This window comes from Channa argus, chromosome 6 (genome assembly GCF_033026475.1).
Source record: "Channa argus isolate prfri chromosome 6, Channa argus male v1.0, whole genome shotgun sequence".
NCBI classification, from domain to species: Eukaryota; Metazoa; Chordata; class Actinopteri; order Anabantiformes; family Channidae; genus Channa; species Channa argus.
The window spans coordinates 7,952,288-7,980,096 of NC_090202.1; the positions used below are offsets into that span (position 1 = coordinate 7,952,288).

The following is a 27,809-nucleotide window of genomic DNA, read 5'->3' on the forward strand; positions in this document are numbered from 1 at the left end:
TTACATTTAAATTTAAAATTTAAATTTTAATTTTTACAGCTACATTGCCTCTTTTATAAATACTAAAATTATTATTACATAAATTAACAAACCTGTAATTACTAATTTTACACGCTATATATATATATATATACTTCCAAGAAAAGGTTTGGAAACATGTACACATTTGTGCTTTTCTATAATCTATTTTAGTTCTAAATCAATCATATGGTTGTAAATAGAGCACAAAACGGATCATAAATTAAAAACATTGTTGAAAATATTTGAGCACAGAATAATTGTCAAATCAAATCTGCATGTTAAACTGTAATTTTAGTTCTGGCTGCCAGACAAATCCTCCTGATCAGTATTTACAGAAATTCAAGTGGGGATTCCTTTAAATCAATCCTGCAGGGGACATAACTGGTTTGCATTTTAACTAAACAATAACTTTTATTTAGTTAATTGTATTAAATGTTTAAACTTAATTTAGCAATAGTAAATACAACATGTACATTACAAAAGTGTTCTTGATAGAAAATAAGAAATGTAACACATAATGGCAGCTCAGTCTTCACTGGATTGGCATGAGCATATCTTACTGGCCTTGAAAGAGAGGGTCTCCAGGAGCTTGTGATGGTTTAGCATTCTCATAGTAACCCAGGGTAGCCAGCCATAGTCTTGAAGGACAGTAAAGAAAAAAGTGTAACCATGCACCATTAACCATGTTCAAAAGTTAAAAGTAATAAAGTTAAATTTACCTGCACAGCATTCTAAGAAATGCAGAGACAGGTTGACCCTGTGAAAAATCTGGTGGCGAGGGCCTGAATTTGCAACATACTTCAGGATCCTTTTTGATAAGAAATTCTGCAATTGTAGATAGTAGATTCAGGCCAGGTGAGAATGAGTGTTAAACCGTTGTTTTTTCATTTTTACATTCATTTTGGGATTTAAACTCCTGATCAGTAGAAAATAAGATACATTTATTGAAACATTTTCTTCTGTCAAAATGAAATTTTAATTATCTGATCATATGTTATAAATATCAAAAGCTATGAAATTAGTAAGTGATTAGTGATATGTGCATTTATTTTTACTTTCAAATTATTTCATTTTTATTTTTATATTAGATGTATTTTTTAAATTATTTTTATTTTATTAGATTTCTGAATGTATTTCCCCATCATATGCTTCTTTGCATTCTTTGCTGGTCTCGGTAAAATAATGTAACATTTCGCTTTATCAAGTGATCCCACAGGTAATTACTGTTCAGATATGACAGGGGCTTTCAGTGTTTTAGTGACTTGCACAAGCCACTTTGTTTTAGTAACAGTTTTATTCCATTTTTGTTGGACTTTGATGTCAAAATGAGCCGATGTCACTCCATGGTAATTATGTCTGTTTTCTGCCTCTCCTACAAAAGGCAGCTTGGTTTTTTAACAGCTAATCTTTCCAATCTACACACAATGATAAAATCATTCAGCAAATTTACTGTTCAATAAACATAAAAGCTAAATAGTCTAAACGTGATGAGCTCATTGACAGCAGTGGGAGGTGGTTGTTGTAGTTTAGCCAACAACTGACACCAGCTTTTAAAATTAATTACAACATTTTAAAACACTAGGAACACGAGCCTACACTGGAAACCGGTCACTTGTTCATTGGCAGTAAGATCTGCATGAACTCCTGCATGAAACTCCCTTAAATGGGAGAAACCTCCAGCAGAAGCAGGCTCAGGGTGGGCAGCCATCTGCCTTGACCCGTTAGGGTAAGTAGAAAGTGGAGAGAGAAAAGAAAAGAGCAACCAAAAAAAACATCGGGACACAAAGTTAATGTCATACAGTGGTGACAATTTAGGGGTGAGAGGAGAGAGGGTCAAGAGGAGGAAAGGAGCTCAGTGTTTCAGGGGGTGGCTCCCCCAACAGTCTAAGCCTATAGCAGCATGACTATAACTAACTATAAGCTCTATCAAAGAGGAAGGTTTTAAGCCTAGACTTCAAAGTAGAGATGGTGTCTGCTTCCTGAATTTGAACTGGGAGCTGGTTCCACAGGAGAGGAGCCTGATAGCTAAAGGCTGTGCCTCCCTTTTTACCTTTGGAAATTCTGGGAACCACAAGTAGGCCTGCATTTTGAGATCAAAGTAGTCTACAACATACATTTTACATATAATTAGTCTCATTAAAAGATAAAATATTTATCTTACTATGGACAGTTTCTAAAATCTTCTTGTACTGCCTGCAACACATGTATTGTAGTTTGTACTGTTTCACCTGGAAAGTATCACTTGAAATTATTTCCAAGTCATTTCCATCCAAAGAACAATGGACATTTTCATACTAAAGAAGGATGGAAATTGTTACTGACCAGTCAGACAGGGAAAAAAAATATACTCACATATTAAGAAGTATTCAAAACAACTGCCAATTTCAAAAGCAATACACCAACACAATATAGTAAAAACTTTTGATTGTACAAAGAACATGTAGAAGACAGGAATCTCACAATAGACACTCTGTATGAACCTAGGACATGTGAGATGGCAACAGAAAATAAGAAGTTATCACCCACAATCCCTATCACTGGACGAGTCCCTGAACACTTCTCCTGAAGCATAAACTGCATTATAGGGCAGCAGATCAGTTTAAGAGTTTATCACTTTGTTACAAGCAGATGGCCATCAATTAACAAAATTATTAATTAGTGACATATCAAAGGTGGGTTCATCTCCAGATAATTGATCTCCATCTTCTATCAACATAAGTATAACCAACCAATTGTCCAATAGTTATAAATTAATATTTATCGATCCACTAATAGACTAAGTTAAAAATGCAGGTTATAAAAATAATATACAAATCAGAGAATAAAAAATCTGGGATGGATATTGGTGCTTAACACAGGAAATATAATGAAAAGCTGAGCTGATGTTCAAAAAAAAACAAGAATAATCCTGGTATTAAAACTGAAGGGTTGAATCTGGATAATTTTGATAAAAGTGATATTTAAAGTTGAATTTAGGAAATAGAACATCAGTTTTTCATAGAGCTTAACGTGGAGCTAACTTTTGCCTTCTTGAGTACCTGAGGGACACTGAAGATTTACAGGAAGAGAGGCAAGGCTGAGCATGCGTGAACAGGCACATCTACTTAAAGAAGTTAAAGTTGGCATGTTAAAAACTGCTAAATATTTAAACTTAAAGTGTAACAGAAATACACTCTTACCCAATAGACCCCTGCCTCTCCTCCAGACTCCGCTTGTCTCCCCACTCACTCTAGTAAGTCTTTTTTCATGTTTAGCCTTCCTCTTGTGTTAGCTTTCTGTTAACATCCCTTGTGTTAACGGGTCAGTTTTGACCCGTGTCCTAAATCAGCCGTAAAATACACAAAAAAAATATTTCTAATCTAATTTGTTTCTCATTTGTTGGTTACCTTGTTAGGCTTCTTTTTCAATGAAAATATTAGTTTTAATGTTTTAGGTGTGGGCCTTTTGGGGCTTTTTTTTGTCAGCATACCCTTCAATCTTAATATAAAAACATTGTAAAATGAACCTTAATAGAAAAATATATATAAATACAAGATTGTTTTGTTACCTTACCATTATTGAGGGATGTTAGTACACATCACTTTAATGTTTTTTTTCCAGTTTATTTAGAAAAAAAATTGTTTTTTTAACAATAGTAACATCTATGGTGTTACGGGTCAGTTTTGACCCGTGTACATTTACTTCAAGAAAAATCAAAAAAATAAAATTCTAGTAGTCATATCGAGGACCACACGTTTTCCTTGATTTTTCTCTGGGATGCCACCAGCAACTTTGCCTATGTAAATCTGTAAATTCCAGGCATAGCTTGTTTTTGAATCACAGGCTGCCCAGATTTTTATACCATAAGCGACATTGTTGCCCGAAAAATATTTCTGCCTGATGATGCGTCCCAGAGACTATCAGTGGCCTCATTGCAGGATCTGTACACTCCAGAAAGAAGAACACAAATGTAAGGATCTAGGTGTTCCTCATTAAAGTCTTTCCATGTGTCACCATGGACTTTTTTCCTTCAAGGTTTGTCCTGCAGCTGGGCCGTGCGCACAGTCCATTCAATTTCCCAGGTGAGGGCCCCCAGCACGCATGATGGGTGGAGGATGGGTTTGGAGTCATGGGGAGATGTCTCGGGGGCGTGTATGCGAGACAAAGCGTCGGGTTTGAAGTTCTTCGACCTGGGGTGGTATGTGAGGGAAAAATTGAAACTGTCAAAGAAAAGGGACCACCGGGCTTGGCGGGAGTTGAGTCGTTTGGCAGTCCTGATGTGAGTGAGATTTTTATGGTCACTCCAAATGATAAATGGTTGTGGCGCCCCCTGTAGACAATGGCGCCACTCTTCCAGTGCCAGCTTGATCACCAGGATCTCATGATCACGCACAAAATAGTTCCTTTCTGCAGGGCCGCAGCTTATGGTCTCCCTCACTGCGCTGGGAGAGAACGGCACCCACGCCGACTTCTGAGGCATCCACCTCGACTACGAACTGGTGAGAGGTGTTGGGCTGAGACGGGGTGGGCGGAGAGGTGAACAGTTCTTTAAGTCATGTGAAAGCGCCCTCGGCCTCTCAGTCCAGTGGAACGGGGCGACTGGAGATGTTAGTTTGGTCAGGGGGGTGGCGACTGTGCTGTAGTTTTTGATAAATCGGCGATAGAAGTTAGCGAAGCCCAGAAAGCATTCCAGCTGTTTCCTGGTTCCAGGTCTTGGCTACTCTGTGACCGTGTGTGTCTTCTCGGGGTCAGGATTCACCTCTCCCTCTTAAATAAGAAATCCTAAGAACGACACAGTTTTGACATTAAACTCGCACTTCTCCACCTTAACAAAGAGAACAAAGTTCTCCAGTAGCCTCGGTAACACCTGGCGAACATGTTGTTGGTGCTCGTGGAGATTGCGTGAAAATAATTAGTATGTCGTCCAAGTAAACAAAAACAAACCTGTTGAGTCTAGTCAGTCTAGAAGCACACTGTTGATCAGGGATTGAAAAACCGCTTGAGCATTAGTCAGACCGAAAGGCATTACCAGATATTCGAACTGACCCAGTGGTGTGTTGAACCCTGTCTTCCACTCACCCCCCCTCGTGGATTCGGACCAAATGATAGGCGTTGCGGAGGTCTAGCTTGGTGAAGATGGCTGCAGAGTTAAGCAGAGGGAGAGGGTATTTGTTCTTGACAGTTATGTTGTTTAACCCCCGGTAATCTATGCATGTACAAAGCGTCTTATCCTTCTTGCTAAGAAAGAAAAAACCAGCAGCAACAGGGGAGGAAAATGGGCGGATGAGACCGGCTTGCTCTTTATTGAAGACTGAACAAAATTAGGCATTTATAAGGATTCTCATAAAAACACTGCACATGAAAGGGTTTTCAACAAACAAACCATTAGTTTTTGCGGCCCTAAATTAAGAGCCGTTCAGGAGTCGAAAGCCGAACTTCCCAGGTGCTCTAGGAGAAAACACAAAACAGACAGGGAAAGAGAGAGAGAAGGAGGGGTGGGGAGGGGAGGATGGAAGGGCGGATGCTGTGACAATAGCACTAAAAAGTCTTGCAAGTCAAATTAAGTCATTAACATTAAAATGGCACTATACTATATCTTGTTGTTTTTTTTTACTTTCCACCTTTCCCATCATATGCTTCTTTTTATTCTTTGCATGACACAGTACGATAATATAACATTTTGGAATAAAAATACAAATCAACAGTCCAAAACTGGAGGCCAGAATAGCAAATATCTCCACAGCAACACTGAACTTCCCAGGAGAGCTGACATATGCTGGAATAAAAGTGATCCACACTGCACAGAAGATCAACATGCTGAAGGTGATAAATTTGGCCTCATTAAAGTTATCAGGCAGTTTCCGAGACAGAAAAGCAAGAATAAAACAGAATGTGGCCAGAACACCTATGAACCCAAGTACACCCCAAAAGTGTTTCAGATCACTGTATTGTGTTATGCCCCCGGTCTAGGGGAACCTAGACCAGCCACCGGCCTGCTTTGTATTAGCGCTATGGGTGATGGAGATTTTGTAATTGTGGACTCTTTTCTTTTTAGGATGGGACAGACAGAAATTAATTGACCCTGCTCATGACAATAATAACACTCACGTGTTTCAGAAGCATCTATGTGGGAACGATGAACGCTTGTCGGAGATTTTATTTTTCTTTCATAATAAGCCAAATCACGACGAACTGGGAAAGTGAAAACATTTTTATGGGTTAACGCAAACTCATCTGCTAAGACAGCAGCCACAGAAAGAGAAGTGACTTTTTGTTCATTTAGCTAAACCACAATTTTGTCAGGTAGCCAATTTTTAAACTCTAACAAAATGAGTTCACGCAGATCATCCAAGGATTTAACCTTACTAGCCTGACACCATTTGTCAAACAGAACGCCCTTCTCTCTCGCAAACTCTACGTATGTCACCTTTCACCTTTAGCAGCATGGCCTCCAACTCCCGGTTTCTCGCCTCCACCTCCCTTATCCGCAGGGTTAATTTTTAACTCCACGGTCATACCAGGATGAAGTGGTAGGTCTTGGAGTGGGGCAGGAGCACCAGCTAAGTCACCCATCTCAACTTCCCCGAAGGGCATCGGCTTAACGAAAAAAAAAAAACCTTTCCATGAGCTTTGCTATGAGGAGCTGTTTCAGTTCCTCTTTTCTAGCATTTAAAGGCACACGCACATCAAAAAAATCTGCTATCAGAGCCAAATCAGCCTTCCAACATCTGTCCAACTTGTCTCTGGTCGGATTAGTTGTGAACTCCTCCAATTTAAACTCCATGTTGCCACAACCACAAAAGAAAAAAACTTCCAAACAGACAAAACAACTACCGAGCTAATGCCTACGCCAAAAATGAAACGAAGTGATTTAAATTAGGACGAACGAGCCCCCAAATCATGTTATGCCCCTGGTCTAGGGGAACCTAGACACAACACGATGTGCGCCACCACTGCTTTCATTCCCAATCAAAACCAGACCAAGTGTTGTAATATGTAGCTATTTTACTCACTTCGGACGTGAGCAATGCCCAAAACAACAAACAAAAACTCTAACACCATCCCTGTCTTACCTAAGCAACCAAATAAATACAAAACAAATGACAGGGTGCCTAGCCTGAACTCCTAGCCCAAAACAGGAGAAAAGGTAGTAACAAAAAGGGCTTCTCACTCCTACTGTGGCTACCTGGTGCTCAATATTTTACAGTGAGTTCTAGTTACAATTTTTACAGAAAATTCCAAATTACAAAAACAAAGTGCGGAGCTCCCTGTAAGTCCAGTAGTCGCATACAGAATGCTGGGTTGGTTGGGAGTGGCAGAGGGCGGGCCGCTGGGCTGCAGTCATCTGTTATAAATGGAGAAGGACGCTCCATCCTGTCCAATCAGGTGGCGACATTGAGTTTGAATGGACCAATGGACCACCTGTGGCTCAACCCCACCCTCTCAAACACACCCACATAAAAACACACCCACACAAAACACACCCACACAAAAACACAGGAGGAGGAGAAAAAGACAACATAACAATAACACACAAGGACTTGGGTCATAACAATTGCATAACCCAATTTCGACTGGCATTAGTTTTGCATTAAGGCCTTTTCTTTTGTTTTGTACTTTAGTGAGCATTATTTGGTCTGACCCTTGGGTGAATGTGCTGGGGTGTTTAATCCTGGAAAGATTGGAAACTGTCTTGAATCCTTTCTACTTGTAAATAATCTTTCCACCTGTACAATATTAAACAGCTATTTGTTTGTAAAATATTTAATAGAGTCAAATGTTCGTGATTGTGAGAGAACTTTCAAACAAATGCTACATGTCTGTTTATGGTGACCAAATATACCTTTATGTGCTTTTACCATCTCACACAGACCCTGTGGGGTACATATTGATGACTCCACCTTGTTCAAACCTACAACTTTAAGCCTATTCAGGCCAGGATGGAACAAAGGCCTACTCTGGAGGATATAACTGTGTTCCCTTGCCACTTTATTCAGACTAAAGAAGCTGTTTGGATAAGTCCAAAAACGTTTCTAACCAAGAAGAAATAAGTCCAAATGACATGATTCAATCTTCGGAAAACCAAAACTGGATGACTGAGGATCATCACAGACATAGTTGACACTGCCTTTGTAAAGCTAATAAACTGACAACTTAGTGAAAAATTTAATTCTTTGAAGTGTTGATTTTTCAAGTTTTTCCAGCTCTTTCAGCTGTTAATAAACCTTGTCATACTTCAATCTCCCTTGCCTTCAGCATTCGTGTCTACTTAATAGGTTGTTTGTGTCGGTCTTTTAAATGACCCATCCCAGATAGCAATTTTGGTGTGGATCATATCAGGCCCAGACTAACAACTGTCACACCACATCTGGTTTGGAATGACAGTTCTTATCGTGCCCACATGTAGCAGCTTGATTGCAAACCTACTCTGGACCGGATATTGCCCAGATGCACTTGTCTTACGGCTCATTAAGACAGGTGCATGTAAGCACTGCATTAAAAACAGACATGATTCTCTACTGGAAATCACTGCATAGGCTCAGAAACACTTCCAGAAAATACTGTCTGTGAACATAGTTCACTGTGCAACCCACAAATGTAAGTAAACCAGGTCACTAGAAAGCGTAGGTTTGATATGAGACATGAATCTTGAGAGACCTGGGGAGTCGCAGTCTTACTACCACAGGATTGAGAATTTTGGTGACTGGGAACGGTCAAATGAACCGGGGAGCCAGCTTTCTGCTCTCGATGTGGAGGGATATTTCTGCCATGGAGAGCCATACTCCCTGGCCCACCTGATATTGAAAGGCACTGCTATGGTGTCTGTCCCCAGGTCCCATTCAGAGCAGCCCGCACTCTCCTCTAAGCCAGCTGACAGAATTTAGACACAAACTGGGGGCCGGAGACGATTTCACCAGGGAGGCCATGAATCCTGAACGCATGGGTGACTAGAGTTTTTAGAGTTTTTTTTGGCAGATGGGAAAACAGGAAGAAGAATAAAATGAACCATTTTAGAGAACCTATCTAGGACCGTGAGAATGACTGTGTTGCTCTTGGATGGGGGAAGACCAGTAACCAAATCTACGAAAATGTGGGACCATTTGGGGATGGAGGTGACCAGAAGGAGGACAGTAACTGGGTTTGTGCTCAGCGCAGACAGGACAGGCTAGAAAAAACTCATAGACGTCTTTAACCACAGTATGTCACCAAAACATTTGGCGTACCACTAAAAGGGTGTGGGAAATGCCGGGGAGACCGAACAGAGGAGGGGCCTGACACCAATCCACCTTGGATATGAGCTGACCCGGGAGAAGGACAAGCAGAAGGTGCCGGAACACCTGCCTGTGCTTGAGACACCTCTTCCTCTATCTCCAATCGGGTAAGTGCTAATCGGACAGAGGAAGGCAAGATGAAGTCTGGTTCCTCCCAATAGGCAGTTGGCTCAAACAAATGTGACGGGGAGTTCGCTTTGGTAGTCTTGGTATTCTTTCTTGAGTGGTTTTTATGATTGGTAAGGAACACGAAAGGGTGCTCAGCCCCCTCCAACCTCCTGTTTCCAATACTTCAAGGCCAGTTTTACTTTTAAGAGTTACTATGTAATAATTCTATTATGGGGGTGGAGTACAGCCCCTACCCCCACATCCAAATCATCCACCCCCCAATGGGAACTGCTTACTAGTATCAGGGAGAATGATCCCGTAGAATCATTAGGATCAGTGCAATAGAATTACTCAGAAGTTCAAATTGCCAGAATTTAAACTGGAACAATTATAAATAAAAGTCCCTTTTATATATAAAATTCTTTTATATTATGTGTGTACACACATAAAATAATAGGATCTATTTAGGTACCATCATAACATTGGCTAATTATTACAACAATAAGAAGATGGAAGAAGAAAAAGGACAAGCCTTTTAATTTTTAATCTGCAGGATTAAATGATCTATTTAAGAAATTGTCATCTCAAAAGGGTCACTAGATGAAAGGGTTCTATTCCAGTAATTTTGAAAAAATAATAGACTGGCATCCAGCCCAACTGTACCCAAATGACATATGCCGCATATCAGCTAGAATCAGGAACCATGCCCAGCCTGGGTATGGAGACCAGAGAAAACTAAGACAAGGTATTTTTGTCTGGGAAACAATACTTTTAATTATTTTTATAACAATATAAATTATGATAAAATCATTTACCAGTGCACTGTAACCTTTACAAGTTAAATTCATCCTCTTTATCATGCTGTTCAAATTTTGACATCATGACAAGTTATTGAGACACTGACATTTTTTGTTTTGGTATACCCACCACTGTTGTTAGCCTTTTGTGAGTAGTCTATATGTGCACTTGAATTATTATATTTGTTTATGTAACTGCTTAAAATGCATTGAATGAAATTATTCCCATAGACATACATGATTTTACATTGTTTAAGATGCAGTTTTCCAGAAAAAAAGTATTACTATGTTTAGTCAACTAATTTTAATGAATCATTTTTATATTAAACAGTTGATAATCAAGACATAGTACAGAATATTTAAAGTATATTACACCAAATATTGATCAATAAATAGTACACTAAAAATATTAGCATATCCAATTATCCTTTCATCAGATTTTTACAACAGCATTTTGGAAAAATATGAGATTGATTTGATTTGATTTTCCATGACTTAAGTAATTCACTTCATGCAATCCTGTATTGACACGCACATCTCTAAAAGTGTCTAACAGGCTAACTATTGAGATCTTAATAGAAAAAATTTTTACAGCACTTAGATCAACTCTTTAATGTAAATCAATTCATCAGTACATTTTAGTGAAAAAAAAGGAGCTCCTGTGTTTGTTTATTTGTAATTCTTTTCAGGCCAGTCTTGCCCAGTCCAATATGGTAGCTAAACTGACATACATTCAAGCAGGCACTGTGGTGTCTAGGTTTAAAAGATTATCCCCATATGCTATTTCTCAAATTAATTCTATATAATGGAAAAATCTTCCATAAGATTCTTTTTGATAGGCTGGTTAATAATTGTTTGTATTGAACTATAATTGCTCTGCCAACATATTGTATTTATTCACAATGATATTTCACAATGTTTTTGGTGCCACCTTCCCCATCATATTCTTTTTTGTATTCTTCTCAGGTCTCACTAAGATAATATAACATTTTGGAATAAAAATACAAATTAACAGTCCGAAACTGGAGGCCAGAATAGCAAATATCTCCACAGCAACACTGAACTTCCCAGGAGAGCTGACATATGCTGGAATAAAAGTGATCCACACTGCACAGAAGATCAACATGCTGAAGGTGATAAATTTGGCCTCATTAAAGTTATCAGGCAGTTTCCGAGCCAGAAAAGCAAGAATAAAACAGAATGTGGCCAGAACACCTATGTACCCAAGTACAGCCCAAAAGCCTAAAGTTGATCCCAGAGCACATTCTAAGATCATTTTGTCTTTGATTTCCTTTAAATTCCTAAATGGAAAAGGAGGAGAAATTGTTAACCAGAGGATACATATTATAACCTGTATGAGAGTGAAAACCAGAACACTGAGTCTCTGCTGTGTTGGTCCAAACCATTTCATCACATTACTGCCTGGAAGTGAAGCCCTGAAGGCCATTAACACCACCATAGTTTTCCCCAGAACACAGGAGATACAGAGGACAAAGGTGATGCCAAATGCTGTGTGTCGCAGCATGCAGGACCACTCAGAGGGTCGGCCGATAAAGGTCAGAGAGCACAGGAAGCACAGAGTCAAGGAGAAGAGCAGCAGGAAGCTCAGCTCAGAGTTGTTGGCCCTGACAATAGGAGTTTTCCTGTATCTGAAGAAGATGAAGGCTACAACAGCAGTCATGCATGTTCCAAAAAAAGATGCTGCAGTGAGCAGTGCTCCCATCATTTCTTCATATGATAGAAACTCTGCCTCCTTCTTTACACAGGCATCTCTTCTCTCATTGGACCAGAATTCAGGCAGACATTTCACACAGGTGATAGAATCTAACGAATGATAAAAGTCAGACGTCAGGTGCCAAAATTAGTTCAAATATTTCTTTTATCACAACTCTGCATATAAGCGGATTTTAGACTTGATGAGGATTTTGGATTCAGTGTTTTCTTCATGGATCAACCTTATGCAAGACAGAAACTACATTACCTGATGCTATGTTTATAAATGTGTGAAATGCCCATGGTGTAGTCAAGTATATAAAATGGTTTTTCTTTTTAATTATTTAGCATAATGTATTGCAACCTAACCTTGGATACAAAACCATTCAATTTCTCAATACTGGCACGTGAAAATGACAGCTTTCTTTTGTGTTTCATTAAAGAGATAAAACCACTAGCTTTACTAAACCTGTAATGTTGCTTATTTCTCCCTCTGCACATCTTATACAGTCATAGCAGCAGACAGGTTTTCCTTTCTGCAGAACCTTGCGAGTTCCTGGGGGACATTTCTCACTGCAAACTGACACAGGAACCTGCATGAAAAACAAGAGTATGCAAAAATGTTTTAGCACTGACTTTGAAAAGCCATTATCTTTAGAAAACAAATATATATCTATGAAGAAATAATTATTCTGTAAAATTATCAGCACAAGAGAAAAGAAAAAAAGCTGATGTGACCTGTGTTGAGTTCTGTGTCCAAATTAAAGACTTATTTTGCAGATTCAGCTGTTTGTCTACAGGTAAAGATCCATCATAAAGACCAACAGTGACAAAGTCCACAATGCCATTTTCTTTTGGCTGCCAGTTTATAATATCATACTTTGCGGGTGGGTCTCCATTCTCATCGAAGTAAACATCATCTCCTTCTTTTGTTTTGAAATTAATCTTTCTTATCTGCTGGAAAATCTAAAAAACATGTGTGTTCATTTAGTTGATTATGAGATTGTGAAAGACTATATTTTTAAAAATTTCAAAAGATTTTTTTCTTCCTAATGTAAAACTGGAATCAAACTCTTCAAAAATGTACTCACTGTGATTGGATCCAGCTGCACATTGTAGTTACATGTTTTATCACAGCCAAAAATATTATGAAGTGCATGGGCCACAGCATACACTCCTTTATAGACATTGTTGAATATGGGCATAAGTGACATATCAATAAAACTGTGCTGCAGTCCACTCAGATCTTCATGTCCAGTACATTCTCTCTGATTCTCTGCTGATGAGTTTGAATGATTGAACTTACAACCAAATAATGCCTCCCAAAACACTGTTAACATGTCATTGCCTGATGACTTGAGTGGCTTAACATCTAATATGAACTCTCTCATGCCACTGACAATTACTTTGGGGATGGACAGGCCTATTGCACCATCCAGAATATGATGTTGATCCATTTCTGCAGTTTGAGAATCAAAGATCCAGCCCTCACTGCCTACCCACTGGTACCCAGTTAAGTTATAGTGAGATGACATGTACATCAACAAATCCAAGTCCAAGTAGGAGAGGAAAGCAACAATCACCTTGGAAGTGGAATGCTTTATAGTTTCAATTATCTTCTGTATTTTGTTTGGTGGATCTGTCCTAAAGAAAGATACAGAATACTCCAGACAGATGCCCAGCTGCTGTGCAGTTTCTGTGAATATAGCTATACCATTATTTCCATAATCATTATTGCTTCTTATAGCTCCAACCCAAGTCCAACCAAAGTGTTTGACCAACTGAGCCAGTGCTCTGCTCTGATAGAAGTCACTGGGTATGGTTCTGAGGAAGGATGGGTACTTGGTTTTGTCACTGAGACAAGCACAGGTGGCAAAGTGGCTGATCTAAAAGATAAAAGAAATTACCAAGTATAGTCACATTTTCTAATACAGATAGAGCAGCTGCTTACAGAATAATTACATTGTACAAATATAATCTTAAATTTACTAATTGAACTTACCAGTGGGATATGAAAAGGTCCAATGACAGTAGCGACAGCCATGCAAGTAGAGGAAGAAGTTTCTCCCATTATTGCCTGCACTTGTGCAGGTCTGGTACACGGAGCCTCAGTTTGTGCAGACACAACTTCATTACCATTTACCAAAGCCAGTGCAACTCTAACACTTCTGGCAATGGAGCCACAAGTATCATACATTTTATATCCCAGAGAGATGCCAGGTAGTAGCTCTGTGCTGTTGTTTATCTCCTCAGTGGCATAAATCATAGCCTGGGCAATTTGGAAATCTCTGAAATTTAATCTTGAAGCACACAGTTAAAGTAAATACTTGTACCAGGAGATTAAGTTAAAATAGAAACAATTGAACAGTAAATACAGCAAATAATTAAATGTACATTTTATTTATTTATTTATTTTACCTGCTTTCTATTTGTACCTGGTGCATTCCAGTGGCAGTGGTTTGTTTGTGTATTTATCCTCTCTGTCTTTCCAGCTGCTGTGGAAAGAGAAGATTCCCCCCAATATAATGTCACCATCTTTAGAGAGTTGTGGGTTGTCAGGATCACCTCTACGTCTGCATACTGATTCCTCTGCCCAAGAAAAAGATACTATCAACAACAGTTGTAAAGGTGCCCAGCCCCACTTTGGCCACCTGTGTGTGGCCTTCATACTGTCAGAGAGATTTGTTGGAATTACATGTGCCTTTGTGTAGATCATAAGTTTGTGGTGGTATTTATACATCTTGTGATGTTTCATGCTCGTGAATCTTCCTGTTAGATTAGAGGAAGGATGTGTCCTAACACCAAAACAGATTTGGGCTCAAATTACTGTATATTTTAAATAATTTAAATACAATATTTTTTAGACGAGTACCGGCTTAGCTCCACATTTTATTTATTTTTAGTTAATTAATTAAATTAATTAAAATTATTTACATTTTTTTGGTCAAGTAGGGCAGTCCATCTTTTCATCCATTAATCCATTATCTTTAGCCACTTTTCAGGGTCTTGGGGAACAGGACCCCATCCCAGCTGTCACTGGACAAGAGGTGGGGTACACCCTGGACAGGTCGTCACTCTATCTCTAGGCCAACACAGTGAGACATACGAAGACAGACAACCATTCACACTTATGGACTATTTAGAGCCACCAATTAACTTAACATGCATGTCTTTAGTCTGGGAGGAAACCTAAGCTAGGACAGGAAGAACATGTAAACTCCACACAGAAAGGCCACAGCAGGCCAGGGAACCATGGACCATTTAGCTATGAGGTGGAAGAGCAAACCTCTCCACTACTGTGCTGCCCTTATGGTACAAATACTTAACATTCTTTCCCGTAAAAATTGATATGTTGATTACACACTCTGCTATTTAACACACGTAGTCAACATAGAGTTGAATTAGGACTGATTTACAGCAATGGTTCTGTATCTGCTTTTGGAAATATAAACTCACTCTCCTTTTTGCTCTGTTTTGGTTTTCACCAACTGTTGGAAAAAATATCCCTACCTTACCTCTTAGATGTTTCACTGTGTGTTCCAGCTTTTTGCTAATTCTGTTGGAGATCTATTTATTACTGAACAGGTAGCATGTACAGGGTGTTTCTAAATTATAATTTTAAATTTGCTCTCACCGTATTGTTTCTACACAAAACAATATGCTTTCAATACAATTTCCCCATGATTAAATTTAATTTGCCTCACAGAAAGTCCAAGTGAACCAAAATGTATTACTACATTTTACGATAAGAATTTACTGTTTGCTCACTGGTTAAAGAATTCAAGGACGGGAACAAGAGGAAAAGTTAAGAAGATCCTGTTCTGTGAATTTTATTTAAGTGAAAAAAAAAATCTTTAAAACACAAAACCACTTGACACATCATATAACATCAACAGCAAAAAAATAGATCGCAATTGCATTATAGTCCCAGCAAATTGTAACTGGGACATTCAGCAAAGGGTCTTGATTCTATTGTTTGTGTCCACATCAGAGTGCAAATTCTTTGTTCAGACCTTTTTAAAACCACAGCAAGAGGGCCACTCCATTACCCCAGGTCTTCCCAACCAGCCAAGCACCAGAGCCCCAGGCCTCCTAAGCCTACCACGCTCTCAAAACATGGACCCCTAGTCACAATGAGGCCCACAACACCCGAAGATGAGCAGAAGCCATAGGTGTTTGGGCCTTGATAAAAGCCCAAACTGGAGATCTACTTCTCTTTGCACTGGATCCCAAGGACTCTTATAAAACCACCAGTCATGTGAATGATACCCCTCACTACAGGTTGTGCTTCAGGTGCGGTATTTACTGAGCCTCAGTCATCATACTCTTGCTCATCCAAGATCTCAACCTCCACTAGTCAAAATGTAATTGCCAGAGTCAGCTGACATCACAATTCCCTATGCTCCAGAGTCGGTGGATGTCATGCCACCTCCTGCTCCAAAGGGGTCTACCTAAGTTTAAGTCCTAGCCCAAGATGAGGTGTCGGCTACCCTGGTCAACACCTACTGCAGTGTAAGCCATCCACATCGACTTCTTCTGTGGTCCCGAGGGTAACCAATGCCTCATGCAGCCCTGAGGGCCCATTTAAGTGTTAAGTCATACCAGCAAAAGCAACTTCAAGCAATCTCACATCAAAGTTGATGTTGCCAGTGCATGCCACATCAGATTTGTGCCTTTGGACAATTTCATATTTCATCTCCATTTAACATCACACCAGGGCCACCAAGCCTGTTCTGGTCCAAGTGTCGACAACATGCCAGTTCAGGTTCTCAGATCAAGTTAAGCAGCACCATAGTCCCTTTCCTTTACACCTTTGCCTGAGACCAGAGTCAGTGTCTTCAATGAAAGCTACATCAACCTCTGAGGCAAACACTCCTGTGCCATAGCTGGCTGCTAGCCCCCAATTTCATCCTCTATATGGGTTCAGCCTTTGCTGTTGGCTGCCTGCTTGTCTTCCAGGGTTGGCCTGCCAGGAATTAAGGGTGTTTGGGTCGTAATCATAACAGCTTGATGACTCCACCCTGTTTCTACTTCCCCTATTATTCAATTCAATTTTGACTTCAACTTTATTTATACAGCACCAATTGACAACAAATTAATCTCAAGGCACATAAATAAGTCAAGACTATAAAGATATATAGAAAAATCCCAACAATCCCCCCGCTTAAGCAAGCTCTATGACACAGTGGAGAGAAAAAAATCTCTTTAGTAAAAGAAACTTCCAGCAGAATCAGGCTCAGGGTGGGAAGCTATCTGCCTTGACCAGTTGGGGTGAGTGGAAAGTGAAGGGTGAAAAGAAAAGCTCAAAAAAAGGCAACAACAAAACATCGGGCAGGTTGGTAGGACCAGTTGCTGCACACAGGAAAACACAGAGCTTCAAAGCTGGGGACACCTGCATAAAGGGACAGAGAGAGGGAGACAGACAGCTATGGGAAAAATAAAACACAAAGTTAATGTCATATAGTGGTGATGAATAAATATGGGGTGAGAGGAGAGGAAAGTACCTCAGTGTATCTGGGGGTGGTTCCCCCAGCAGTCTAAGCCTATAGCAGCATAACTAACTATAAGCTTTATAAAAGAGGAAGGTTTTGACCCTAGACTTAAAAGTAGAGAGGGTGTCTGCTTCCTAAATCAGAACTGGGAGCTGGTTCCACAAGAGAAGAGCTTGATGGCTAAAAGCTCTGTCTCCCATTCTATCTTTGGAAATTCTGGGAACCACAAGTAGGCCTGCATTATGAGTTCGAAGTGGTCTACTGGGATGATATGGTGCTATGAGGTCATTTATATTTGATGAGGCCTAACCATTCAGAGCTTTATATGTAAGAAGCAGGGTTTTAAATTCTATTCTAGATTTAATGGGAATCCAATGGAGAGAAGCTAGAGAAGGTGAAATATGATCTCTGTTGCTAGTTCCAGTCAGCACTCTTGCTGCAGCATTTTGGATTAATTGCAGGCTCTTTAGGGAGTTAGTGGGGCATCCTGAAAGTAGGGAATTACAGTAGTCCCACCTACAAATAACAAATGCATGGACTAGTTTTTCACCATCACTTTGAAACAGGATGCTCCTAATTTTGGCAATGCTCCATAGGTGGAAAAAGTCTGTTCTAGAGATTTGTTTTATATGTGAGGTAAGGAGAAATTCCAGTCAAAAATAACGTTGTAGTTCCCTGCAGTAGTACTGGGGACCAGAGTTATGCCATCTAGACTAACGATTTTGTTGGACAACATATTTCTAAGAATTTTAGGCCAAAATACTATTACTTGAGGTTTGATTATTTTTTCTGGTTGCATACATAGATATAGCTGGGTGTTTTCCAATAATGTTGATTAAAAGAGACATATAAAGTAAAAAGCATTGGTCCTAACACAGAGCCTTGAGGAACTCCATAACTTCCCCATCATATTCTTCTTTGTGTTCTTCTCAGGTCTCAGTAAGATAATATAACATTTTGGAATAAAATTACAAATTAACAGTCCAAAACTGGAGGCCAGAATAGCAAATATCTCCACAGCAACACTGAACTTCCCAGGAGAGCTGACATATGCTGGAATAAAAGTGATCCACACTGCACAGAAGATCAACATGCTGAAGGTGATAAATTTGGCCTCATTAAAGTTATCAGGCAGTTTCCGAGCCAGAAAAGCAAGAATAAAACAGAATGTGGCCAGAACACCTATGTACCCAAGTACAGCCCAAAAGCCTAAAGTTGATCCCAGAGCACATTCTAAGATCATTTGGTCTTTGGTTATTTTAAAATTCTTAAATGGAAAAGGAGGAGAAATTGTTAACCAGAGGAAACATATTGTAACCTGTATGAGAGTGAAAACCAGAACACTGAGTCTCTGCTGTGTTGGTCCAAACCATTTCATCACATTACTGCCTGGAAGTGAAGCCCTGAAGGCCATTAACACCACCATAGTTTTCCCCAGAACACAGGAGATACAGAGGACAAAGGTGATGCCAAATGCTGTGTGTCGCAGCATGCAGGACCACTCAGAGGGTCGGCCGATAAAGGTCAGAGAGCACAGGAAGCACAGAGTCAAGGAGAAGAGCAGCAGGAAGCTCAGCTCAGAGTTGTTGGCCCTGACAATAGGAGTTTTCCTGTATCTGAAGAAGATGAAGGCTACAACAGCAGTCATGCATGTTCCAAATAAAGATGCTGCAGTGAGCAGTGCTCCCATCATTTCTTCATATGATAGAAACTCTGCCTTCTTCTTTACACAGGCATCTCTTCTCTCATTGGACCAGAATTCAGGCAAACATTTCACACAGATGATAGAATCTGAAAAGTAATAAAGTAGATGTTCTTACATCATCTCTATGCATGCAAGACAGCATACATTATAACAAGGTGTGAATAAATCCATGACTAAACTATGGCACAATTATAGTAGGTAAAAGACATTAATTATTTACATTTTTTCATGTATTGTTATTTTTCATTTTTGGTTTACTTTTGCAATTTTTTAAAATATATGTCACACTATTGTATTTTGTATTTTTACATGTTGTTACCCCTTTGTGTTTATAAACTCAATACAATCTTAAAAATCAACAAATATAAAACAATGCATTTTTGTAAAAGCTACAATCTAATCTAAAATGATTTTTTTTTTTAATTATTTAGCATAATGTATTGCAACCTAACCCTGGATACAAAACCATTCAATTTCTCAATACTGGCACGTGAAAATGACAGCTTTCTTTTGTGTTTCTTTAGAGATAAAACCACTAGCTTTACTAAACCTGTAATGTTGCTTATTTCTCCCTCTGCACATCTTATACAGTCATAGCAGCAGACAGGTTTTCCTTTCTGCAGAACCTTGCGAGTTCCTGGGGGACATTTCTCACTGCAAACTGACACAGGAACCTGCAATAACAACACTCACTTTGAAAAATTGTTGTCTCTGTCAACCTCTTCTTAATTATGAAACAATTATAATGTGATTAATATTTACAAAGGTAAATAGTTTACCTGTTTTGTGTTTCGTGTCCATATTAAAGACTTATTTTGCAGACTCAGCTGTTTGTCTACAGGTAAAGTTGCATCATAAAGACCAACTGTGACAAAGTCCACAATGCCACTTTCTCCTGGCTGCCAGTTTATGATTTCATACCTCGCTGGTGGATCTCCATTCTCATTAAAGTAAACATCATCTCCTTCTTTTGTTTTTAAATAAATTTTTCTTATTTGCTGCAAAATCTAAAACATATTTTCATTTAGTTAACTATGACAAAGCCATGTCATGTCCAAACAGACCCACTCTTTTTTCTTATAATACATTTTGAATTTTAATATAAAAAATATAATTTAAGAATTCACCCACCATGAATGGATCCAGCTGCATCTTGTAGTTACATGTTTCATTACAGCCAAGAATATTATGAAGTGCATGGGCCACAGCATACACTCCTTTATAGACATTGTTGAATATGGGCATGAATGACATATCAGTGAAGCTGTGCTGCAATCCACCCAGATCTTCATGTCCAGTACATTCTCTCCGATTCTCTGCTGATGACTTTGAATACTTGAATTTACAGCTAAACAGGGTTTCCCAGAACTCTGTAAACATTTCTTTACCAGACGCATTGAGTGTCTTCACATCTAATATGAACTCTTTCATGCCACTGACATGTGCTTTGGGGATGAACAGGCCTATGGCACCATCCAGAATGTGAAGCTGATCCCTTTCTGCAGTTTGAGAATCACGTATCCAGCTCTCACTGCCTACCCACTGGTATCCAGTCAAGTTGTAGTTGGACAAAATGGGTATTAGCACATCCAAATCCAAGTAGGAGAGGAAAGCAACAATCACCTTAGAACTGGAACACTTAATAATTTCAATTATCTTCTGTATTTTGTTTGGTGGATCTGTCCTAATAAAAGACACAGAATACTCCAGACAGATGCCCAGCTGCTGTGCAGTTTCTGTGAATATAGCCATACCATTGTTGCCATAATCATTATTGCTTCTTATAGCTCCAACCCAAGTCCAACCAAAGTGTTTGACCAACTGGGCCAGGGCTCTGCTCTGATAGTAGTCACTGGGTATGGTTCTGAGGAAGGATGGGTATTTAGTTTTGTCACTGAGACAAGCACAAGTGGCAAAGTGGCTGATCTAAAAGATAAAAGAAATTACCCAGTATAGTCACATTTTCTAATACAGCTAGAGCAGGTGCTTACAGAATAATTACATTGTACAAATATAATCTTAAATTTACTAATTGAACTTACCAGTGGGATATGAAAAGGTCCAATGACAGTAGCTACAGCCATGCAAGTAGAGGAAGAAGTTTCTCCCATTATTGCCTGCACTTGTGCAGGTCTGGTACATGGAGCCTCAGACTGTGCAGACACAACTTCATTACCATTAGCCAAGGCCAGTGCAACTCTTACACTTCTGGCAGTAGAGCCACAAGTATCGTACATTTTATAACCCAGGGAGATGCCAGGTAGTAGCTCTGTGCTGTTATTAATCTCCTCAATGGCAAAAATTATAGCCTGGGCAATCTGGAAATCTCTGAAATTCAAACTTAATGCACATAGTTAAATTAAATACTTGTACCAACAGAAGGTAAAATCGACATTACTAAATAGTAAAAAATTATGATTTGATTAGTTTAGTTTTGTTTAAAATTGTTTTTATTCATACCTGGTGCATTCCAGTGGCAATGGTTTCTTTGTGTAGTTATCTTGTCTGTCTTTCCAGCTGGTATGAAAAGATAAGATCCCCCCTAATATAGCATCACCGTCTTTCAACAGCTGGGGGTTCTCAGGATCACCTCTATGCCTGCACACTGACACCTTTGCATAGGCTAAATATGCCACTAACAACAGCTGTAAAAGTGCCCAGCCCCACTCTGACCAGTTAGATGTGGCTGTCATACTATCTGAGAGAAACAATCAATTTGCAATCACATGTGCCTCTATGTGCATCAAGAGCTTGTGGTGATATTTATACATTTGTCATGTTTTGCATCTGTGAATTTGCCTATGAGGTGAGAGAAAGGATGTGTCCAAACACAAAAAACAGTTTTAGGGTTTGGGGTTTTAAATATATTTTGTCTATGTTTTTAAAAACAAACATATATCTTATTTACACATGTAGCCAGCATGGAGCAATATTTGCACTTATTTAAACCAATGATTGTGTCCCCCTGGTTATAAAAATATCAAATATGCTCTAATTTTTGCTCTATTTTGGTTTTCACCAACTCGTGAAAGAGATATATGAATACAAAATATTCCATATCAAATCAGATCTGTCATTGTCTCTGTATTTATGCTGCTATCTTACCTATGTACCTGTCTTACACCTGCACTCCACATTATTAGGTAAAAATCCAACGTCTAATAATTTCTCAGTTTTTAAGTTGAAACTGTCAGAAAGGCGATAATTCTACATTGTGTTTTCTTTTAAAGGCTATGTTGAAGTCATACTGGAGTACATTATATTGGGGGGGGTTCTAATGTTTATTCTCAACCTATTTAAAATAAATGGGGGGGGCAAAACATTGAAGCAGGACTGGTTGACATCAATCTTTTGGTGAAAGAAAATGCGAGCTGATCAAAGACTGCTTAGAAGAAGAGACAGAATAAAAGTGTCTGTCAAATGACTAAATGTAAATGTTCGGAACTATAACTGTCTGTACTTTATTCTAATTTAGTGATATTAAACTCAAAAATGTGAGCTGATAGTAATTGTGTTGCTTCTAGTTATATGTATGCACAACAAAAAATACAGCACAAACTTTGTAGTGGACTTAGGTTAGGTCCAGACAAGCAATACAGCACACTGTATTGGGCTAAGGTTTGGTTTGGCCACCACACCCTAAGGCTTGGGGCAGGTTTATACAGAAAATGTGACCAGATCTATATACGATCTTACCTCTTATTATCCAAAAAAAATGATGGCTCTTCAAATTCGTCTTTAAAGTCGCTGTGAGACAGGACGCTCCAGCAGCTGCATCACCTAGGTCATTTCCCTCCTAGTCTCTAAAAAGCTTTACAGCTTTCTATAAATTCAAAAATTGCCATAAAGTTCGACATCTGCACATTCGACACGCAGAAAATCAAATGTCTGCTGCTACGTCATCTTAAGGAAACCATGCAATAAGGATGTGCGGGCGCATTCATCGATTTGAGAGGGTTAAAATCTAGTTTTAGTTATTTAACCAAGGAAGAGCTATAGTTATGCTCTGTGGCCACATCGGGCTTATTTTTTTGGTGTGTATCTCCATGAGCCTTACCACTTACCAATACCTGCATGTGAATAGGTCAAAGTCTTCTCTTTTCACCATGACTTGTATTCTGTAACATTATCAATGTTTTGGTTGAGTTATTGTTTGAAATATAATTGTGGAGGTGATCTGTTTTGACTGATGAGTGATTTGTTTAGTGTTTGTATCGTTTTGGGGTCTCTTGGGAGGAATTTTCCCTTTATTTCCTTGTGGTGTTTCTACTGTGAAGGTGGAGTAGATCAACAGGGTAATCAAGAAGAGTAAAGACAGGCTTGCATCATTAGGACCTCTCAGCAGGGGGAGGCTGGGTGCTACCAGGCTGAGGGAGGATAAACAGTATGGAGTTTACGGAGATGAAATACACTATTGAATAGAATTGTGTACAGATGTAGGACACAGTCACTTTGTGGTGCTTGCAGTAAATGAGATGTTTACTCTTCATACTGTTCATTATTTAAGGCAACATACTAATGAAATACATATAGTGGAACGCTATTGCAATAGAACAGTTGTTCAATAAAGCGGGTTTATTTCACTGTTTAACACATAAAAGAAGATGATAGTTATTTTATTTTACATTTTTTTGGCCCTTTCCCCATCATATTCTTTTTTGAATTTTTCTCAGGTCTCAGTAAGATAATATAACATTTTGGAATAAAAATACAAATTAACAGCCCAAAACTGGAGGCCAGAATAGCAAATATCTCCACAGCAACACTGAACTTCCCAGGAGAGCTGACATATGCTGGAATAAAAGTGATCCACACTGCACAGAAGATCAACATGCTGAAGGTGATAAATTTGGCCTCATTAAAGTTATCAGGCAGTTTCCGAGCCAGAAAAGCAAGAATAAAACAGAATGTGGCCAGAACACCTATGTACCCAAGTACAGCCCAAAAGCCTAAAGTTGATCCCAGAGCACATTCTAAGATCATTTTGTCTTTGATTTCCTTTAAATTCCTAAATGGAAAAGGAGGAGAAATTGTTAACCAGAGGATACATATTATAACCTGTATGAGAGTGAAAACCAGAACACTGAGTCTCTGCTGTGTTGGTCCAAACCATTTCATCACATTACTGCCTGGAAGTGAAGCCCTGAAGGCCATTAACACCACCATAGTTTTCCCCAGAACACAGGAGATACAGAGGACAAAGGTGATGCCAAATGCTGTGTGTCGCAGCATGCAGGACCACTCAGAGGGTCGGCCGATAAAGGTCAGAGAGCACAGGAAGCACAGAGTCAAGGAGAAGAGCAGCAGGAAGCTCAGCTCAGAGTTGTTGGCCCTGACAATAGGAGTTTTCCTGTATCTGAAGAAGATGAAGGCTACAACAGCAGTCATGCATGTTCCAAATAAAGATGCTGCAGTGAGCAGTGCTCCCATCATTTCTTCATATGATAGAAACTCTGCCTCCTTCTTTACACAGGCATCTCTTCTCTCATTGGACCAGAATTCAGGAGGACATTTCACACAGGTGATAGAATCTGACAAATAAATATAAAAGAGATGTTACAGCATTTTACAGCAACTCTATGCATATAAGACAAGGCTGTGCATTACACACCGCATAGAAAAAAACTCAATAACATAGTAATTATTTACTCTTTTTAGGTAAGTCAATTGTTGATTTATTACACATCCTTTGTTTTAATTTTTAGTGTTGCTTTACTTTTTAAAAAATATATTACAATATTGTCTGTGGCAAAATTACATTGTGATGTACCAGGTACTGAAAATAACACAGACCTGACCAATCTGCACTAGAATTTGTCTTGTTAATAATAAAAGGCAATTTTATAAATGTCTAAAAGAGCAAAATCAAAAATGCATGTAATCCTGCTTTTGAAATTATGAAACTATACATTTGCCAAAGACCGGCATAATAAAATAACAGCTTTGTTTTATGATCCACTGTTGTCCACAACGTTACAATAACTATTACTATACCTGTTATGTTGCTTATTTCTCCCTCTGCACATCTGATACAGTCATAACAGCAGACAGGTTTTCCCTTCTGGAGAACTTTGCGAGTTCCTGGGGGACATTTCTCACTGCAAACTGACACAGGAACCTGTATTAATACAAAAAATATTTCAGCACTTACTCTGAAAACCTGAAACTCATTGAAACCTAATCTCACAAAAATATGACTACTATACTGTTATAGTGATTTACGGTGATCAAATACGTTACCTGTTTTGAGTTCTTTGCCCATATTAGAGATTTATTGTGCAGACTTAGCTGTTTGTCAACAGGTAAAGTTGCATCATAAAGACCAACTGTGACAAAGTCCACAATGCCATCTACTCCAGGCTGCCAGTTTATAATTTCATACCTCGCTGGTGGGTCTCCATTATCATTAAAGTAAACGTCATCTCCTTCCTTTGTTTTGAAATTATTTTTTTTTATGTGCTGTAAAATCTGAAAGGTTATGGCAAACATGGAGTAGCCCTTTTGGCTCTACAGTGTGATAAACAGTAGCCATTTGTTATCCAATTAATTGTAATAAGTATTTTGCAACTTATTGTAAAGTATTTTAAGAAATAACTCACCGTGAATGGATCCAGCATCTCCTTGTAGTTACGTGTTTCATTACAGTGAATTATATTATGAAGTGCATGGGCCACAGCATACACTCCTTTATAGACATTGTTGAATATGGGCATAAGTGACATATCAATGAAGCTATTTGGCACTCCACTCATCTGTTCGTGCCCAGTACATTCTCTCAGATTTTCAGATGATGAATTTGACTGATTGAACTTACAGCTAAAAAATGTTTCCCAAAACTCTGTTAATATGTCATCACTAGATAAAGTAAATGGCTTAATATCTAATACGAACTCTCTCATGCCAATGACATGTGCTTTGGGGATGGACAAGCCTATGGCACCATCCAGAATGTGAAGCTGATCCTTTTTTGCAGTTTGAGAATCAAAAATCCAGCCCTCACTGCCTACCCACTGGTACCCAGTCAAGTTGTGGTGAGACAACTTAGACATTAGCACATCCAGATCCAAGTAGGAGAGGAAAGCAACAATCACCTTTGAAGTGGAAAGTTTAATAATTTCAATTATGTTTCGTATTTTGTTTGGTGGATCTGTTCTAAAGAAAGATAAAGAATACTCCAGACAGATGCCCAGCTGCTGTGCAGTTTCTGTGAATATAGTTATACCATTATTGCCATAATCATTATTGCTTCTTATAGCCCCAACCCAAGTCCAACCAAAGTGTTTTACCAACTGGGCCAGGGCTCTGCTCTGATAGTAGTCACTGGGTATGGTTCTGAGGAAGGATGGGTACTTGGTTTTGTCACTGAGACAAGCACAAGTGGCATAGTGGCTGATCTAAAAGATAAAGAAAATTACCTTCCAGGATGAAAATGCAAGCATCTCAAAGTTTGCTCTTAACAGTTAGAGAAACAGTCTGCAGAATAGTATTAATTTTTAGTACATTTTACATTTATTAATCTTACCCACCACTGGGATATGAAAAGGTCCAATTACAGTAGCTATAGCCATGCAAGGAGAGGAAGAGGTTTCTCCTATTACTGCCTGTACTTGTGCAGGTCTAGTACATTGAGCCTTAGACTGTGCAGATGCAATGTCATTACCATTAGCCAAGGCCAGTGCAGCCTGCACACTTCTGGCAATGGAGCCACAAGTATCATACATTTTATATCCCAGAGAGATTCCAGGTAGTAAGTCTGTGCTGTTATTAATTTCCTCAATGGCAAAAATCATAGCTTGGGCAAACTGGAACGCTCTGAAATTCAAACTTGATGTAAACAGTTTTAATTATATGTACTGGCAATAAACACTGAAATAGAGAAATGAAAATGGTAAATCATAGTATCTTTTGTTATGAATAGACATAACAGGGAACATTGCAATTGCCAAATGTAATAATTTAATTATAAACCTCCATTTGCTAAACATTTTATATGTATGTCTACTCCTTTTATCTTAGCTTTTTAGAGTGCAATTTACCTGGTGCATTCCAGTCGCAGTGGTTTGTTTGTGTAGCTCTCCTGTCTGTCTTTCCAGCTACCGTGGAAAGAGAAGATTCCCCCCAATAGAATATCACCATCTTTAGATAGGTGAGGGTTCTCAGGATCACCTCTATGCCAGCATACTGGCTCCTCTGCCTGTGAGAAAGACACCACCAACAAAAGCTGTAAAAGAGCCCAGCCCTTTTCTGGCCATGTCTGTGTGGATGTCATAAGCGTGTGAGAAATGCAAACCATTGTGTGTAATCGTCCACTTTCAAATCAAACGTTGGTATTTATGCCTTTTGGATCACTGTTTTAAAAAAATGGTCCTGTATCTGGGATTCTACAAGAGGGGTGAAAGAAAGAAGGTGCCCAAACACCAAAAGATTTTTGGACAAATTGTAAGCCAGCTTGAATTATTTTCACTGTATGTATTATTAATCAAGAATTTTACAGAAGCCGGTTTGTTACCAGAAAGTTGCTGGTTTAATCAATGGGTTTGTAATAAATCTATATAAAATATTAATAACAAAACTGATGATCAAATCAATGCATTACACTATTCAGTTGAGTTGTAGATTGATCTGATTCGGATTTTTGGTGTCCCAAATCAATTCGTGATTATTCTCTATTCAAAAACAATTGGATTTAATAAAAACAATGAAGGGCATGATACTTTCACTT

The 27,809-nt window shown here is 38.8% G+C and overlaps 3 protein-coding genes across 3 annotated transcripts; all 3 read right to left on the minus strand.

Annotated features, from left to right (window-relative positions):
• Positions 1 to 11,087: 11,087 nt before the first annotated feature.
• Positions 11,088 to 14,468, minus strand: LOC137128941 (extracellular calcium-sensing receptor-like). Its single transcript, XM_067507651.1, has 6 exons — positions 14,326 to 14,468; positions 13,893 to 14,190; positions 13,003 to 13,776; positions 12,629 to 12,856; positions 12,360 to 12,483; positions 11,088 to 12,001 (listed from the first exon to the last, which is right to left on the minus strand). Exons 2-6 carry the CDS (start codon positions 14,154 to 14,156, stop codon positions 11,088 to 11,090), a joined length of 2,304 nt encoding a protein of 767 aa, XP_067363752.1. The 5' UTR covers positions 14,157 to 14,190; positions 14,326 to 14,468.
• A 3,749-nt stretch (positions 14,469 to 18,217) lies between these two features.
• Positions 18,218 to 21,780, minus strand: LOC137129207 (extracellular calcium-sensing receptor-like). The gene is made up of 6 exons (XM_067508142.1): positions 21,548 to 21,780; positions 21,130 to 21,427; positions 20,219 to 21,013; positions 19,867 to 20,094; positions 19,638 to 19,761; positions 18,218 to 19,173 (listed from the first exon to the last, which is right to left on the minus strand). Exons 1-6 carry the CDS (start codon positions 21,778 to 21,780, stop codon positions 18,218 to 18,220), a joined length of 2,634 nt encoding a protein of 877 aa, XP_067364243.1.
• A 1,666-nt stretch (positions 21,781 to 23,446) lies between these two features.
• LOC137129209 (extracellular calcium-sensing receptor-like) lies at positions 23,447 to 27,317 on the minus strand. The gene is made up of 7 exons (XM_067508144.1): positions 27,124 to 27,317; positions 26,614 to 26,911; positions 25,687 to 26,481; positions 25,328 to 25,555; positions 25,082 to 25,205; positions 23,713 to 24,618; positions 23,447 to 23,454 (listed from the first exon to the last, which is right to left on the minus strand). Exons 2-7 carry the CDS (start codon positions 26,875 to 26,877, stop codon positions 23,447 to 23,449), a joined length of 2,325 nt encoding a protein of 774 aa, XP_067364245.1. The 5' UTR covers positions 26,878 to 26,911; positions 27,124 to 27,317.
• Positions 27,318 to 27,809: the final 492 nt, after the last annotated feature.

Bases quoted from the DNA above. Each gene is read 5' to 3' on its own strand.
- LOC137128941 (XM_067507651.1), bottom strand. From the start codon at position 14,156: ATGATTTATGCCACTGAGGAGATAAACAACAGCACAGAGCTACTACCT. The intron at 13,777-13,892 runs GTAAGTTCAATT...TTTATCTTTTAG, and splicing joins GACCTTTTCATATCCCACTG to ATCAGCCACTTTGCCACCTG. The intron at 12,002-12,359 runs GTTTAGTAAAGC...ATCATTCGTTAG, and splicing joins AGAAATAAGCAACATTACAG to ATTCTATCACCTGTGTGAAA.
- LOC137129207 (XM_067508142.1), bottom strand. From the start codon at position 21,780: ATGACAGCCACATCTAACTGGTCAGAGTGGGGCTGGGCACTTTTACAG. The intron at 21,014-21,129 runs GTAAGTTCAATT...TTTATCTTTTAG, and splicing joins GACCTTTTCATATCCCACTG to ATCAGCCACTTTGCCACTTG. The intron at 20,095-20,218 runs GTGGGTGAATTC...AATATGTTTTAG, and splicing joins TGCAGCTGGATCCATTCATG to ATTTTGCAGCAAATAAGAAA.
- LOC137129209 (XM_067508144.1), bottom strand. From the start codon at position 26,877: ATGATTTTTGCCATTGAGGAAATTAATAACAGCACAGACTTACTACCT. The intron at 26,482-26,613 runs GTGGGTAAGATT...TTTATCTTTTAG, and splicing joins GACCTTTTCATATCCCAGTG to ATCAGCCACTATGCCACTTG. The intron at 24,619-25,081 runs GTATAGTAATAG...TTTATTTGTCAG, and splicing joins AGAAATAAGCAACATAACAG to ATTCTATCACCTGTGTGAAA.